This window comes from Cuculus canorus, chromosome 4 (assembly GCF_017976375.1).
Source record: "Cuculus canorus isolate bCucCan1 chromosome 4, bCucCan1.pri, whole genome shotgun sequence".
Classification (NCBI taxonomy): domain Eukaryota; kingdom Metazoa; phylum Chordata; class Aves; order Cuculiformes; family Cuculidae; genus Cuculus; species Cuculus canorus.
In genome coordinates, this window is record NC_071404.1 from 46,584,016 (window position 1) to 46,598,891 (window position 14,876).

Sequence of the window (14,876 nt, forward strand, 5' to 3'; positions counted from 1 at the left end):
TATGGAAAACAAGCTGCCTATTCTAAAGTTGGCCTTTGCAATGCAGCTGCTTCAGTTAATGCTGGCTGCAATTTGAATGCAGAAGCAGACTGTCAGTCCTTCACCCAAGGATGACGATTTATGGTGTTAGAATGATACATCATCTGATTTGCACCATGAACCAACCCCTTCAGAAGTCAGCAGGTATTATTTCAAGTACTGTATTATGCCAATCCCACCATCTTCCTGTCAGGGTTCAATGGGGAGAGGAGCAAAAGTGTCTCAAGAAAATACAGTACTACTGCCACAAAACCATGTTACATTTTCCCCCCCATTTAAGACAATTAAGATGCGTACCTGTTTCTCCCTGTATAGACAAGCTCCCAGTTTTTTGGTCTGCTTTACAATTTTCCCCGTTACCCTGAGGACACCAGGCTCTTATTCCAATATTCGCTCTCAGATCCGGCCTTTCAAATTCACTGCACATATGCTTCAACTCACTCTGCTCAGGGACCCTAATACAACCACACCCAAAGAAACATGTTCATATTTTACATTTCAGCTGCATTTTTCCTTTTTAGCCATTAAACACTTTAACTTACACAGCTATTGAGGCGGGGGGGGGGGAGGCAAAGCATATATCTAGGAGTTTTATTCCCCAACTTTGCAAAAAACTAAAAAGCCTTTCCCAAAGTACGCTATCCCACCACACAATGTACTACTTCTCAGGGAAAGAACCAAAACAACGTGTGTATGTTTAACTCCATTCTTTAATGCACTTGCAGAAGGCAATCAGATGTTACAGTGATAAGCACAGCCTAGCACTCCACAAAGATCTAGATAGACAGAAAAATGTGCCCTAAGTCTATTTCACTGGCATAACTGTAACAAGAATAAAACCATCAGCTGAAGTAATCTTAAGTTTTTGCTAGTAACACTGAAATATCTGGATCCAATACCATAATCAAGAGTATCAAGGGAAAATGAATAAAATCCAGCTGTCAAGTTTCTACAGGAAGGAAATGGTTACATCTTAACTCAGCAACTAGTAACTGCTGAATCAGTTCAAGGAAAAGACACCAAATTTCAGTATTTCCTTCCCATTTTTTTTAACCTTCCTACCTACAAAGGTGTGCATCTTGCAAAGATTTACACATGCTGACCTCCCACACAATGAACTGTAATTTGTTTACAATGAGTTATAACAACCCCTTCAGATTTACAGTCTCCTGTTAAGTCCACTGACTTCAATAAGACCACTTGCAATAAAAACGAGGTCTGTGAAGGCTTTGTAGGATCATGACCTTAATTCAAAGGCCTGGGGACTGGAAGGAGAAGGATTTTCTCCTCCTAAGTGTTTCTATTCTAGCAGCAGTTCATAACCATTACTTTTTAACAACAATCCAAACAAATTTAAAAAATACGAAAAAATAATCAAGAGGAGTTTACAGCTGACTTTAGAAATGCATTTAAACAAACCTCAGGGGGAAAGCAGCAACTTCCAACGGTACTCTCAGTATTCTTTTAAGCCTAGTGCTGCTCTAATCTTGTTTAATCATTACAACAGCCACTGTCTCTTTTCTACAGATTTCTCTTCCTTTTTCAAAGCTACTAGAAGACAACATTCCCTCAGTTACTCAATATACAGATGATTCTCCCAAAATTGGAATCATTTCAACAATTCTGTTTTCCTTTTCTTACTAAATACATGACTGGATTTTATCCACATAATACACAAGGGAAAGGAAGCTAATAACCATACAAACTTCAGAGGCAACATATTCCAGAGAATAACAGTGACCACTCCTATGCAGAATGGGCTGTGTCTATATCCATGCAGATTTACAAATGGAAATTTATTTTATTTTGCTGGTACTTAGTACTGTACATTCTTAAAAATAAAGGCTCCGTTCAGGATTAAAGTGTGTTTATTTAAACAGATAAAGCAATCCTGCCTAACGTACCGTGTAAAACTCAGAAAAAAAACCCTGCAGAAACATTACAGCAACTCTGGATTTCTTCATGGTTTGGTGAGGCAATACATACCTTGTAGATATATTAACGCTCTTCTTCTTATTTTTTCTAGATGTTCTATTTCTATTCCAATTCATATTTGGTACATTTCCTTCCTTCTTCTCCTGAGGTTTCTTCTTCCTATACACATCTTCTTGCTAAAGGTAAAAATATAGTCTGAGACAATATATCATAAAATGAAGTTACCTCAATGAGGATTTTTCTAGCTAGATTTCTCTGGACAAAACAACCTGACCCAAATGCACAGTTAGTTCATGATTTAGTGGCTTTCCACAGCACAACCGCTTTCCAGCGCCATCAACTTGATCAACCTTTCCAAGACTCTGTCCTTCACGACACCAACAGATGATGAGAGAGAAGTCTTTTAATTCCCTATGTTAGCATTTTCCCCCTCACAGCATCTCGCTCTGACTTCCAAGGAATAAAAAATAGGGGGAGAAAAAGAAAAGCAGTCAATAAAATCCCCAATGTGCTAAAACCAAAAAACATCTGCCAGATTTATGATCAATTTGTGTGCAAGTTCAGCAGCAGTAAATCCTCCCTTTCCTCAGCAGCCGAGGGACTGGGGGGAGGCATTCACTTGAATTACAACTGAGCAAATTATGGGGTAAGTCAACCAACAAATAACAGTCATTTTTTTAAAAAAGCAAGAAACAAACTGAGCACCATCAGCCACACATGGAAAGAAGTTTGTAACAGAAGTTCACAAAACAAGACTAGACCCTCTCTTTTCTGCTATATATTCATCAAGCATGGTAAGCAACTCCTGCTTAGACCTTTTTGCTATGGGATTCCTATGCAGTACAAAGGACACAAACATAATTCAGATTCTTGGGTTTACTAATTACCTAATGAAGCTCATGAAGTGTTTTACGCTACCTGCAAGAAAGGTGCAGTCCTCTATGTTTATTGTGCTCAGAAACCAGGGGGTGAAGAATGATCCTTCTCAGCAGCTTCACACCCTGTTAAGGGGTGTCTTGCCTGGTGCATTCTAAACGCAAATTTCTGGTGCAAAGCCCTGTATTTGGAGATTAGGCGTGCAAGCAAAGGCTGATACGCCATCTAGAACATCTCCTCTCTGGAGTGTATTCCCACATCATGGGTGTGGCTGACAGCTGACATTAGATTCCAGTATGTTTGTGCCTGCTCTGACAACAACAAATCTCTGACTGTGATATGGCCAATATCACAGTACAAGGGCTGTTTTAATCCTCACCCAAACTGTTTATCACTGTATAAAGCAGCATTAGTATGCAACAGATACGGGACAGCATGTCTGCTTGCTTCTGCCTTCATTTGATTTACAGTGTTTCAGATTTGTGTACGTGACTGTATATAATAGTCCCTACACACATATACATATATAGATATGTAAATACAGGTGAACGAAGAACAAAATGGTCACTTTAAATTTGAAAAGCAGGAGGATCACAGTACAAACCTCAGAAGAAGTAATCTCCTCTTTTGCACAGCATGGAGTCTCTTCCTTGGGTCCTTTATTAATCTTTTTCTCTGTGGAAGGCTTTAGGTTGATCTGCTTTTTTAAAGTCTCACAGTTTTCTGTTTCATTCCTGAGAGGCACTTGCTGGCTATTCCCTGCAATTAAACAGTAACATCAGTTCTTGGGAAGACAACAGGCTCCCAATCATATCTACAACGTCTTCTACCGTCACTTTGACATGCTCTTCTTTCAAAAACGGCTTGTACTGTTTTCTAAAACACTAGCAGACTAACCTCTGGGCTGATGCTGCCTGAAACTTCAAAATCAAAAGCTAACGCTGTGTAAAAAAGTCTTACAGTAGTTGCAAAAAGTATTTCTGCATTGACTATTGCTCCTGGGCACACCACACCAAGCACTTGTATAAATTTCCCAAGTCCTGCTCATCTCATCTGAACTTGAGCTGTTTGGGTCCCAGCCATGGAGTCTTTAAGGCAGAATTTTAAGCCAGAGGATACCAGGCCTAAAAACAAATGGAAAATCCCTGCAGACTGGGTGGGGAGAAGACTGCAAAAACAGGTGGATCCAAATAAGTGCAGCATTTATTTGGAGCTTTACATCTCTAAGGAGTCTTCCGCACTCAGAACAAAGACAAAAAGAAGTCATCCTTTCTTTAGGATTAAAAGTTTTCTTGAGGAGCTTGTAAGGAAGAATAATTATTCTTATATAACAAAAGCCAAGAGATGAAGAAAAAGAGAAGAAGCCCTCCTCAACAACTAGCTGAGTTGCCTAGTCCTCTGCCCGGGCCCTGCCAATGCTGGACAGGACAGAATTAACTTCAGCTCTGATCAGTTTCAGGTATCTCGGATATATGCAAAACAACCACACTGATCTGCCTCTGAGACTCTCCGCTGCTTTGCACGAGAAGTGCATGAGAAAAGCCATCATTTATTGCACTGAACTCATCTTCTTAAATGGGAAAGGCACACTCAACCATTTTTAAGGTTTCCTACATACGAACCAACTACAACACCCTAGCTCTGAGTCAGGCGCCCTCTGGTCTCTGCAGCAGGCAGTCACCATGACTGCAAAAGAAGCCCATGTGAATGAAACACTGTGAGAGACAACATGAAAGGAAAGCTGCCACAACTATTAAAAAAAAACCCGACTTGTTCTCCAGCGTACAAACATGCATGTATATGAGACCTTGAAGACTCCCCATTTCCACAAAAGCAGGTCTTTTAACTATAATCAAGATACAAACACTGCAACATGGCACTTTCTAGACTTTGTTTATCCTACCAGATTTCTTGAGACAAAGAAATATTCAAAACCCTGGCAGTGCAGAAAACCACAAATGTTAATAGACAACGCAGCAGATTCGGTGCTTTACCACTGAATACAAGTAACTGTCACGACTCCTGAAATACTCAAAGTGGAAGTTTTGTTAGTGGAAGTGATTCTAGTATCTTCCCAACTGGTCCACGTAAAAGCATGATATCTGTAGTCTGTACTCGTAGTTGCTTTCCTGTGTACCTAAATATTTTTCCCCGGCTGGTTTCTTAATTCAAAGCAAAGAACAAACAACATTTTGCAGCTCAGGAGCACATGAAGAATTCTGAAGTACTTTGTAAGTATAAGTGAAATTTTTCTCACTCCACCCCAGTCAGCACACATGTATCCTCTGTATTTCAGATTTGACACAAGGGGTACATAACCAGCCCAGGGTAACAACTACATACTACAGCAGGGCCTGAAATGCATCTGTGATGCCTCACAGATTAAATGAACTCTACCAAGCCTACAGCAACTGCCAGTCTTCAGCATTCAATTTACCAAGTTCCTAACTAAAGCCAACCTTCCAGAGGACACATCCTTCTGCTCTGCTCTCGATTTCCCTCAGATACTGTTGGGCAGCTTTTGTTCTTTTAGGAGGTGTTATCAAAGGAACTCTGAATACCCAGTACTGAGGGTGTTGCTTGGTGACTCTAAAAATCAGTGGACCTGAAAATCACAAACTGGGATGTTTCTGACTATCTGACAAATACAACTTGTGTCTTCTATGTAAATCTATGGCATCAATTATTTTAACCACTAAAATGCTACAGGACAAACTTAAAATCCGTAAAGCCAGGCGAATTCATGATTTATGAAACAATGCAAACTATTTCCTTAGAAATGTAAACAGATAAATCATAGTGAACACATAAGAAATACCGCATCCCCATCTCCCACACTAAAACCAAAATCCCTATCACAGTGATTTCACCCACTAATTTTGACTGATCGAAATTGAAAAAAAGTTACCACTGTTTTTCTTCGAAATTTCTTGCAGTTCTGGCTGTTGCTGAGGTGAATTTCTGGACAAGTGACTTTCAGGTAGCTTCTTGGACATCTTCACAGGACAGAATTCCTGTTCTTTGAGCTCAGCTAGACTTTCTGAAGCTTTAAGGTTAGTTTCCTTAGGAAACATACATGCTTGAAGATCCTCCTTCAGATCACATTCTGAAGAAGTATTTTTAATGAGAACTGTATTTTTCAGTGCACTTTCTTCTTTACCCAGAAAGTTTTCTGGAAGAGTTAAATTCTTGTTAACATTTATGCGATTTGCATATTTTAGAGTTACCCAGTTCTCAGTGACATCAGTGCAAATGTCCTCTTTTGGTGCTGAGATTTGGTTCTCCACAATCTGATCTTGTTTCTCATCAGTAGTTGCAATGGCACTGCCAGCTGCTGTGTTTGGTTTCTGCTTACTGTAGTAAACCGAACATTTGTGTTTCTTCTGTGAGTGGCTATAGGTCGCAGGACTTCTCTTTGCTGCATTCTGACTTCGGCTGGAAGAAGTGCCTACAGACAGGAAGCCCTTCCCTTTACCTTTATCTGAGGAACTATAGGAATCCATAAATGTCTTGCAGCTTCCCCTAGAGAAAACAGAAAATATTCCAGATTTGTTTTTATCTAAGAAGCTATCACGAATTGTTTTATGGGATATTTTGTAAGAAAAAGAAGGGGGGCATATTCACTAGCCATGCAGCTGCAATAGGTCTTTATGATACCAGCTAAGCACATTCTGATTTCAGTGGGAGTTGAGCAAGACTCTTAAGTATGTGCTCAGACTTCAAATACACTTATATGCTTGAGTAAGTAAGTGCCCAGTTGACAAGTCAAGAGGGTCGTATTTGAGGACCATTAATGTATTTTCCATTCTTAGCTTTCCATGGCTGCTGCACATGGTATATCCATTACTTCCATCACAATTTTTACCCTATGCATTACTGACAACATGTAAGATTAATAAACCTTTGAGTTCTTCCATTTCTCTTTTGTGGAGACAAATATAAACACAACACTGAAAGCTCTCTGAAAGAGGTTGCCTGGAACACTGTTGTCTTTAAACCACCCACAGCAATATCAAAGTACAAACAGACAAAAAGCATCACTCCACAATAAATAGGATACAAAAAGGCAATTCAAAGAAGAAGAAAGTATTTTTACTTGTAGGAATCAGAGCCGATGAAGTCACCAGAGTTGCTGTTCTGCTGCAGTGAAGAACTAGGATTTGGCCTCTGTCTTGATTTCATGAACTCTGCTAGAATGTACTGAGCTTGCTGGAAGGCTATCAGAATCACTCCGAGCAAGGACAAACTGTCAAAGAAAACAACAGATACTGTTGTCTGCAATTTTCAGGAATATTCAATGTATAACTTGAAAAGCTTCTAAGACGACATACTTTTCAAACTTTTGTGAGTAAATTCTAAGTAGGAAGACAGATGAGAAAACTCAAAATACAGTTTAAAATAAGTAACAGTTGCAACAGTCTTTTCTTTTCCTTTTATTTTTATAGCCCTTGCTAGTTAGCCTCTCAATCAAATACATCAGCCACAAGCTTTACAAAGAAAAAAACATAAATAAAAAATCCATTATTAAAAAACTAATACTTGGTTTGAAGGTTAGGTAGAACTAAGTCTCACTACAACAATAAATAACAGTCCGATTTTCATCAGTCTGCTGAGTACCTTCCATTCACTCATAAGTTATTGGTAATTAGTTACGTTACCATCTCTTTCTTTTCCTAGTGAAAATCCCGGCATAAAATGTGCTACATACGTCGTCGCACTTCTGAACTAAAACTGAATCTTCAAAATGTCCTCTCCTTCTCTCTAGTGTATCACTTGTACCAAATATAAATCAGTCAGAACAAAAATCTTTGTAATTTGTCAAACTACTTTCTCAATCATGCAAGATAAATTTTATCATCAGGAAAACAGAACGAGAAACTCCTGATTTTTTCCGGATCCCTGTAGTACCTTTTGGTTGCACCTAGAAACATGTAACATAGTCATTAATGCTTCATTTGTGCTTTGACTATTTTCAGTGTCAAAACAACAAATGCAAGCAGAACCTCAGTGTACATCGAGATCTCAGTCAGGTAGGCACTGGCACACATATGTATCACCATGACATTCGCTTTCACTGTTTGTTAGTATAGATGGTAGGAATTGAGGGTTGGTGTGATGAAAGTACTGGTTATAATTTGTGACAAACACAATATTCACCTCACACTACACAGCGTGAAAGGTTAGTGAAGGAGGACAAAAAAGAACATGAGTAGGAGGAGAACCCTTATGTTTTGTACACAGGTACAGTACCCTTAAAAGCAATTTATCACATGCAAGCAATGAGCCAGTTAACACAAACCAAATCATCTTTGTGGGGTAGCCTGTTAGCAGTATTCCTAGCAAAAGCTAACAATAAACATGAATTTCTGAACAAGTGAAAAGAAGAAAGAAGCAGAAGGGAAAGGAGGTCCTCATTTGGCTGTCTGAAACTTCATAAATAAAACCAATGTTGATTACCCAGAAATACTTGAAGATAACAGTCCACTTGATTCTATTTAAGACATTAAGGGCATGTAACTAACATGTTACATGTGCATCTCTACTGGTGGGGCAAGAATCAGCAAGCAGGTCATCCACTGGGCATTCCTGTGGGGGTATGCTAATGCTTCCTCTTTGCAGTCTTAATATAGAAGTTTATCAGAAGGAGCAGTGTGAAATGCTTGTCAGCTCCACCACCAGCTACTGCATCACACCTAAGCTGTCACAGCCAGCTGGCAGGACTCGCAGGAGACTTAGATTCAGTAGAAATTTAGGCCCCATCACCACTAAAAATCTAACACAATTCAAAAGTGCTTGTTGATCTGATGGGTCTCTTTCAATCTGGCTCGAAATTATTACCTTACAAAGAGGACAGTGAGCCTCCAGAAAGACTCCTCCCAGCTTGGTCCTGGCACCACATCCGCACACAGTGGTAACAGGTGGTGAGGAAGAGTCACATTGAGTGTGAAGTGGAACTCCAGATCAGCAGCAGTCACCAGTGTAAGCTCCCGGATTACCCATGAAGATGTGAAGTCAGGAGTGAATCTGTCAGGAAAGTAGACAGAGCTGGTGTTAAGTTGTCCATTGCTGGGCTGAATTTCATTTTCTGAAGTCACACCGATACCAAAAAATATAAAATAACTTGTCATTTAAAAATACAAAAAAAAAGTCAATGTAAAAAGTGACCATTGTCTGCTTAGACTACACAGATGGCATTAGCACCTAACAGAGGTTAAGAATTTGAGATCATCTTCAAGCAGTAAAATACATGGTTTTATTGTGACTCTTCAAAATATTATCATTGCTGTGACTTGTTTTCCTTTTCTTAAGGAGGTGCAAACCATCAAATCACGTAAAACAAAAGACTCTACCAAAAGCACAGTTGTCAAGCATAGAGGCAGCATAACGTCAGCAAGGGCCAGGTACAAGGCTAAGTCTAAAACAAGTCGGGAAAGATAGGAAAAGCAGAAGAAAACAACAGATTTGCCGCCTCTTTCTCTGACCCATACCATCCTATACCATTATTTTGCTTGACTGCCATGGTTATCACTAGAAGGTATGGATTGTCTTTCCAAACAATAAAGGTGATACTTGCATGTGAAACCGCAGTTACCGAATACAGTAATATTAACTCTACTTATTTATAAGTCGTGACTTTCACTCCACAGCATCTTAAAAATAATCAGAATTAGACTGATCATGTGCAGTGTTAGGAAAGCATGACCTCATGCTGGTCAGGCTACTTGGAGCAAACTAGAGAAAACCAAACCAAAAAAATAAAAGCTAGTCGCAAAGCATTTGTTACTCATTTTTTGTGACAACTGTTTTGCTTTAATTTATTACTTCTTAATGAACTGATAAAAGCACATATGCTGCTTTTTAAAAATAATGGAGTCTTACTATATTATCAATTTGTAAGCATGATCCTTGCTGAAAAGGGGAAATGCTTATGAAATTTATATTCCAAGTTTACCAAATTTTGTGTGTGGGTGTGCTACTGCAGTGTTACTGAAATCAATTATTTCAAATTTCCACTTAAGTTAATTTGTCAGCTAATTTGTCAGTGCTTACACAATGCTGATCTCTCGTGATGAGTTCTGAGCCAGGAAAAATTCCTGACAGTCTAACACTTCAAATCCATATCCTTGGCAACTGTAACCATTGATTTTCATTGATGAAATTGTTATAGGAAGAGGCCCAATATTCTCTACTTTGAAGTTCTTCGTAATGGATAGAATTTGCTTGCTGTCTTTCAGTTCTTAAAGAAAAAAAAAAAAGGAATAATTATTTTACAGTGCTTAAAAATTATTTTCTTATGTTCATAATTAAATTGTTGTTTTTATTTTCAATCTAATAAAAAATTCAGAAGTGACCAACATTTTAAGAGTTTGCAGTACTGTATTTCTAGAATTTTTAACTATTCACAATTAGTGCCTTGAGAAAACAGAATCTCCATTTCTCACAACCATGTTTTTCAGCTTTTTCTACATTCTGTTTAGTTTAATGTTACAGAGTAACCCAGCCAGCTACAAAATCAGAGACCTGTTTCTTCTTACTCACGTCGTCTGCAGTCCATTAGCGTAGCTTCTGGCACTTTGAATCGAAGAGATCCTCCTGCACCAGGTAGCCTTCCCCCTACTTTAAGCAACTCTTTGGCTCCAAAGCCTTCTACATTGACCACATCCAGAACAGTCAAGTTGTTCCTGCCATAATATAAAAAAATCAAGCAATCAGCCACTAAAACACAAATGAAGTTTGTAAAATCATGGCTTTGCTATCTAGGTGTCACGCCAAAACAACAGTGTTTAGTAACAGGATCACTGGCCACACCTGGACAGGTTTCCCCTAAATTCAGACAGGATCACTCTGAACCAGTCACCAGCTAATTTCACACAGTCAAAGAACAAGCTATGTGATCACTGCCAGAAGACAACAACAGTGCCACCTAGTAAAAGTGGTTGCTTCTTCCATAAACTCTCTTTTCCTCCAGAGATAACCAATGTGCGGCTGCACATTAGACTCACTGGATACTTAAATCCTATCATTATGGAGTTAAGCTGAAAATAGCAAAGCCACTCAGTGCGTTGCTCTCAATTCAAAAATATCTCAGCACATCCACATGCATTTTATAACCCACTGATCACATATTAGGAAAAAAAGGCTTTATTTTTTAATGACTGAGACATAAGGCACAAAGACCCTTTAAGCAGTTTTTATTAAACTGGAGGTATTCTGACTTTCCAATTTTGATCATTTTTCTTTGCTTCAAGATTTGGCAAATTCATTTTTACACTGAGTTGTTTGATTCTTACAACTGAAACCTGGCTTACCTGATTAAAATAAGGGAAGCCACTCTTTTGTAGTCAACTGGTGTAAAAATTACACCAACTTTTCTGGTTTCCAGTGGCTGTAAACTTAACCAAAGCAGCTCAGAACTGCATTTCTCATTGGTGAGATCCTCTTGATGTGCAGTCTGTTAAACAAAAAATGCACTTCTTATTCATAGAAAACATGTGCTTTTAAATACTTGAATAAAGAAACCACTACATCTTTACTTAGCACCATATAAGATATTTTTGGCAAGTGCAATAACTGCTAACTAACTTGTTATACAAAAGTCTTCCAATTTGACAACATAAAACATCAGATAAGGTTGTTTATTTAAGCAAAAGTTCATATTACTGCACTTATTATTATTATGAGGAATGTATTACTTCATTTTTTAAAACAGCTTTTATTTGCTCAGATGGAAAAGAAATTACATAGTGTCTTTCACAGTCAAGGAATTCTGAAACACTTCACAGTACAATGAGAACTGACAGTATAGTGATTGCACTGGGAAATGTGGCAACCATTATACCCTCAGCACAAGACTTGCAACTTGATCTAAGTGAGAAAGGGACTGTTGGCAAATATGTTGATCATTTGAGTCACTGGAAACAAGCCAAAGTGAACTCCTTACCGTATTAATTGAAGACAAGAACTACCAGAAGTTCACCGAGTCTGGAAATAATGTAATTTATTTTTTTTTATACTGCTGTTTATTTTTTTCCCATTAAATAAATGAAAATAGCCATAAAATACTTTCTATTCCAGAACTAGGGGGTCTGCTCTTACAAAGGGGTCATCAGACACCTACAGAACTCAAAACAACCATAAATACTACAAAATGAGCTCTTGCTTGGTTGTTTTTCAATTCATGGCTGTTGTATTAACAGCTTTTCTCATTTTTTCCAGTCCAACATGTTTTTATTCCTAGTCTATTTTATGAACAAAAAAAACAAACAAAAGGTTCAGAATCTACATTTAACCACCAGTATTTATTAAAAGAAAGCCACGTATGTCATTTGCTTCACCCTGTCACTCCCTGCAGAGATATTCCTGCACTTAAATGTGAGCCTAACAATTCATTACACACATATATAAAGTGACTAGGGAAATGGTGACAAATCAAGAACTGTAAATATTAACAACTCATGAGTTGGTTAACAAGCCAAGATCAGTCTCATATGTGCTGAATACCTACCTAACCATACATGTTTCCTCTAGCTCTTCAAATCTCTACTGAAAAACAGATTATTACACACACCGATGTAAAGATCTAGCACTATTTGTCATGACTATGGTGTATGGGACTGTGGAAACTCAGTCCTATCCACGTACTTGTGGAACCACCTTCTCCTTTTCAGCATATGCCTACAGGCAAGGATTTATGAACTGCTGTCTCATCTTTTCTATAACAACTCTTAACAACTGTTGCCAGAAAGGAAAGGTTAGCTTTGATTAGTGTAGCACACACAGTCTTTTCTTTTTTATAAGGTACTAATTGTTCATTAACGACTTAAAGCATATGTGCAGAAACGTCTGTCTACATAGGACATTAAAGACGTGGCAGCAGCATGCCCAAACATTAAGGAAAACACGTTAATTCCAGGCTTTTGTAAAAATCTAGAAGTCTAAGAAGGAATTCTCCAGGTACCCTGGACAGTACTCTGTCAGAATACGCCAACATCCCTGATACAGCATCTTCTCTATTTCTGTCTTCCATGACACAACACCTTAGGGTACAAGCACAGCTCAGTACTGGTGTGACACAGTCAAGCGTTATCACATCTGTTTTAAAAATGAGGCAATGGGAACCAGAAAGCCATGACATTCCAATCTGAAGCTGGAAACTACAATGAGACTAAAGTGAAGTGTAGAAATGCAGCTTTCTCCTTCCTTGAACTACTGGACACTACTTCCCCCTACTGAAGAGATTATCAGTTAGCTTCTGAGATCACTGACTCAAAAGCCTGACACTCCATGGTCAATCTGGGGCTAAATGTTAGGTTCCAACACAGTACGCAAATGGTGGCCTCGTCAGCTCATACACACATGCATACAGGCACACTGTCACGGCTTAACCTGGCAGACAGCCAACACCGCGCAGCTGCCTGCTCATTCTCCACAACCCTCCCTGCAGTGGGACAGATGAGAGAATCAAAGGGAAAAAACGCAGAATGCGTGGGTTGAGATAAAAATAGGACAGTGAAGGAAGAAAAAATAATAACTCTAAAGGGATATAGAAAACAAGTGATGCACAAAGCAATTTCTCACCACCTGCCGACCAATCGATGCCCAGGCTGTTCCTGAGCAGCAACCTCACCCGTGGTTAACTAACCCCCCAATTATACATTGAACATGACGTCATATAGTATGGAATATCCCTTCGGTCAGTTTGCGTCAGCTGTCCCGGCTGCATTTCCTCCCAGCTTCTTTGCTCACCAGTAGAGCACGGGAAACAGAAAAGTACATGACTTAGCACAAGCACTACTTAGCAACAACTAAAAACATCAGTATGCTATCAACACTACTCTCATAATAAATCCAAAACCACAGTGCTATACAAGCTACTAGGGAGAAAATTAGCTCTTGCCCAGATAAAACCAGGACACAGGCACACACTCCCTACCTAGAGTTATTTTCCAAATACACTCTAACTCTTAAAAAAATTTAACTGCAAAGATACAAGCTTAAGAGAGGATCAAGATGACACTACTAAATTGCTTTAAATAGCACTTGGGAACAACTCAGATGTAGTGTAGCTAGAAAACACTTTTTCTAGTGTGTCAGACCATTATTTCTATCATAATTAACCATCTTACCCTCTGAGAACATTCATCCATGAGCCTGAATTCAGTGGTTGTGAAATTAATAGCTTGCACATTTATGCCAAACCTAAATAAACCAAAACAAAAAATGAAGCATTTCAAACCTATTCTGTCAGAACTACATTGATTTATTTTTACATGCTGGCATTTATTCTTAAATAAAGAATACTTTTACAATTACATTTTGGCACATGTGAAATACAGTGGAAATGTGGGTCTGTATTTCAACAGAACACACTACAGTGCTATGTGGATTCCACACATTTGGAAAAACAGACGAATGCCTGGGCATTTCAAATCTCTCAGCATACGTTACTGCAGAAGATCACAATGAAGAAATAAAATTTCTAACCACAAATGCCCCAAAACTTTTTCTCCGCATATAAGTGTTAAGAAGTAATCATTAACAAATCTCATTGTCTCAAGTATCCCTCTTCTGCTCATGATTTGTTTGAAACAAATTCCTATTCTCTTTCACATACTTTACAAATCAAATTCACTTAGAGCAGTTGATTATTTACCTGAGAGCAAATTACAAATATTTAATATTAAGGTATTTAAAAGGTACATAAGAAACCAAATCACATTTATATTACAGAGGGTTAATGGAACTCCAGCCACTGAATTGGAAATTCATCTATCACAACTTTCTCTGACACTAGCTTAAAAAAAATCAGTTAGTGAACGTGATTTCTCTAGAAACAGAAGTATGCAAATACAGAGAAATTGTAGTTTGAAACCACTATAAAGAGTCTACGTGGAAATTATATTTAGTATGCAAACAGATGCAGTTATTAATGTTCATATACGTATACACACGTGCATGTGCCTATGCATATGCACATATACACACTTATGTAAAGGAATGAAGTTAAAGAAGCAATTACACAGAGA

The 14,876-nt window shown here is 38.4% G+C and overlaps 1 protein-coding gene across 3 annotated transcripts in view; it reads right to left on the reverse strand.

Moving 5' to 3' along the window:
* TMEM131L (transmembrane 131 like) overlaps positions 1–14,876 on the reverse strand; it is an 87,103-nt gene that overhangs the window by 10,165 nt on the left and 62,062 nt on the right. For all 3 annotated transcript variants that reach the window (XM_054064774.1, XM_054064776.1, XM_054064773.1), the window contains exons 19-28: positions 13,977–14,049; positions 11,160–11,302; positions 10,390–10,532; positions 9,901–10,087; positions 8,689–8,874; positions 6,947–7,096; positions 5,759–6,372; positions 3,455–3,609; positions 2,026–2,150; positions 337–494 (exon numbers count right to left, since the gene is read on the reverse strand). In XM_054064774.1, coding sequence (XP_053920749.1) covers positions 337–494; positions 2,026–2,150; positions 3,455–3,609; positions 5,759–6,372; positions 6,947–7,096; positions 8,689–8,874; positions 9,901–10,087; positions 10,390–10,532; positions 11,160–11,302; positions 13,977–14,049 — 1,934 coding nt within the window. The remainder of the gene's footprint in view (positions 1–336; positions 495–2,025; positions 2,151–3,454; positions 3,610–5,758; positions 6,373–6,946; positions 7,097–8,688; positions 8,875–9,900; positions 10,088–10,389; positions 10,533–11,159; positions 11,303–13,976; positions 14,050–14,876) is intronic.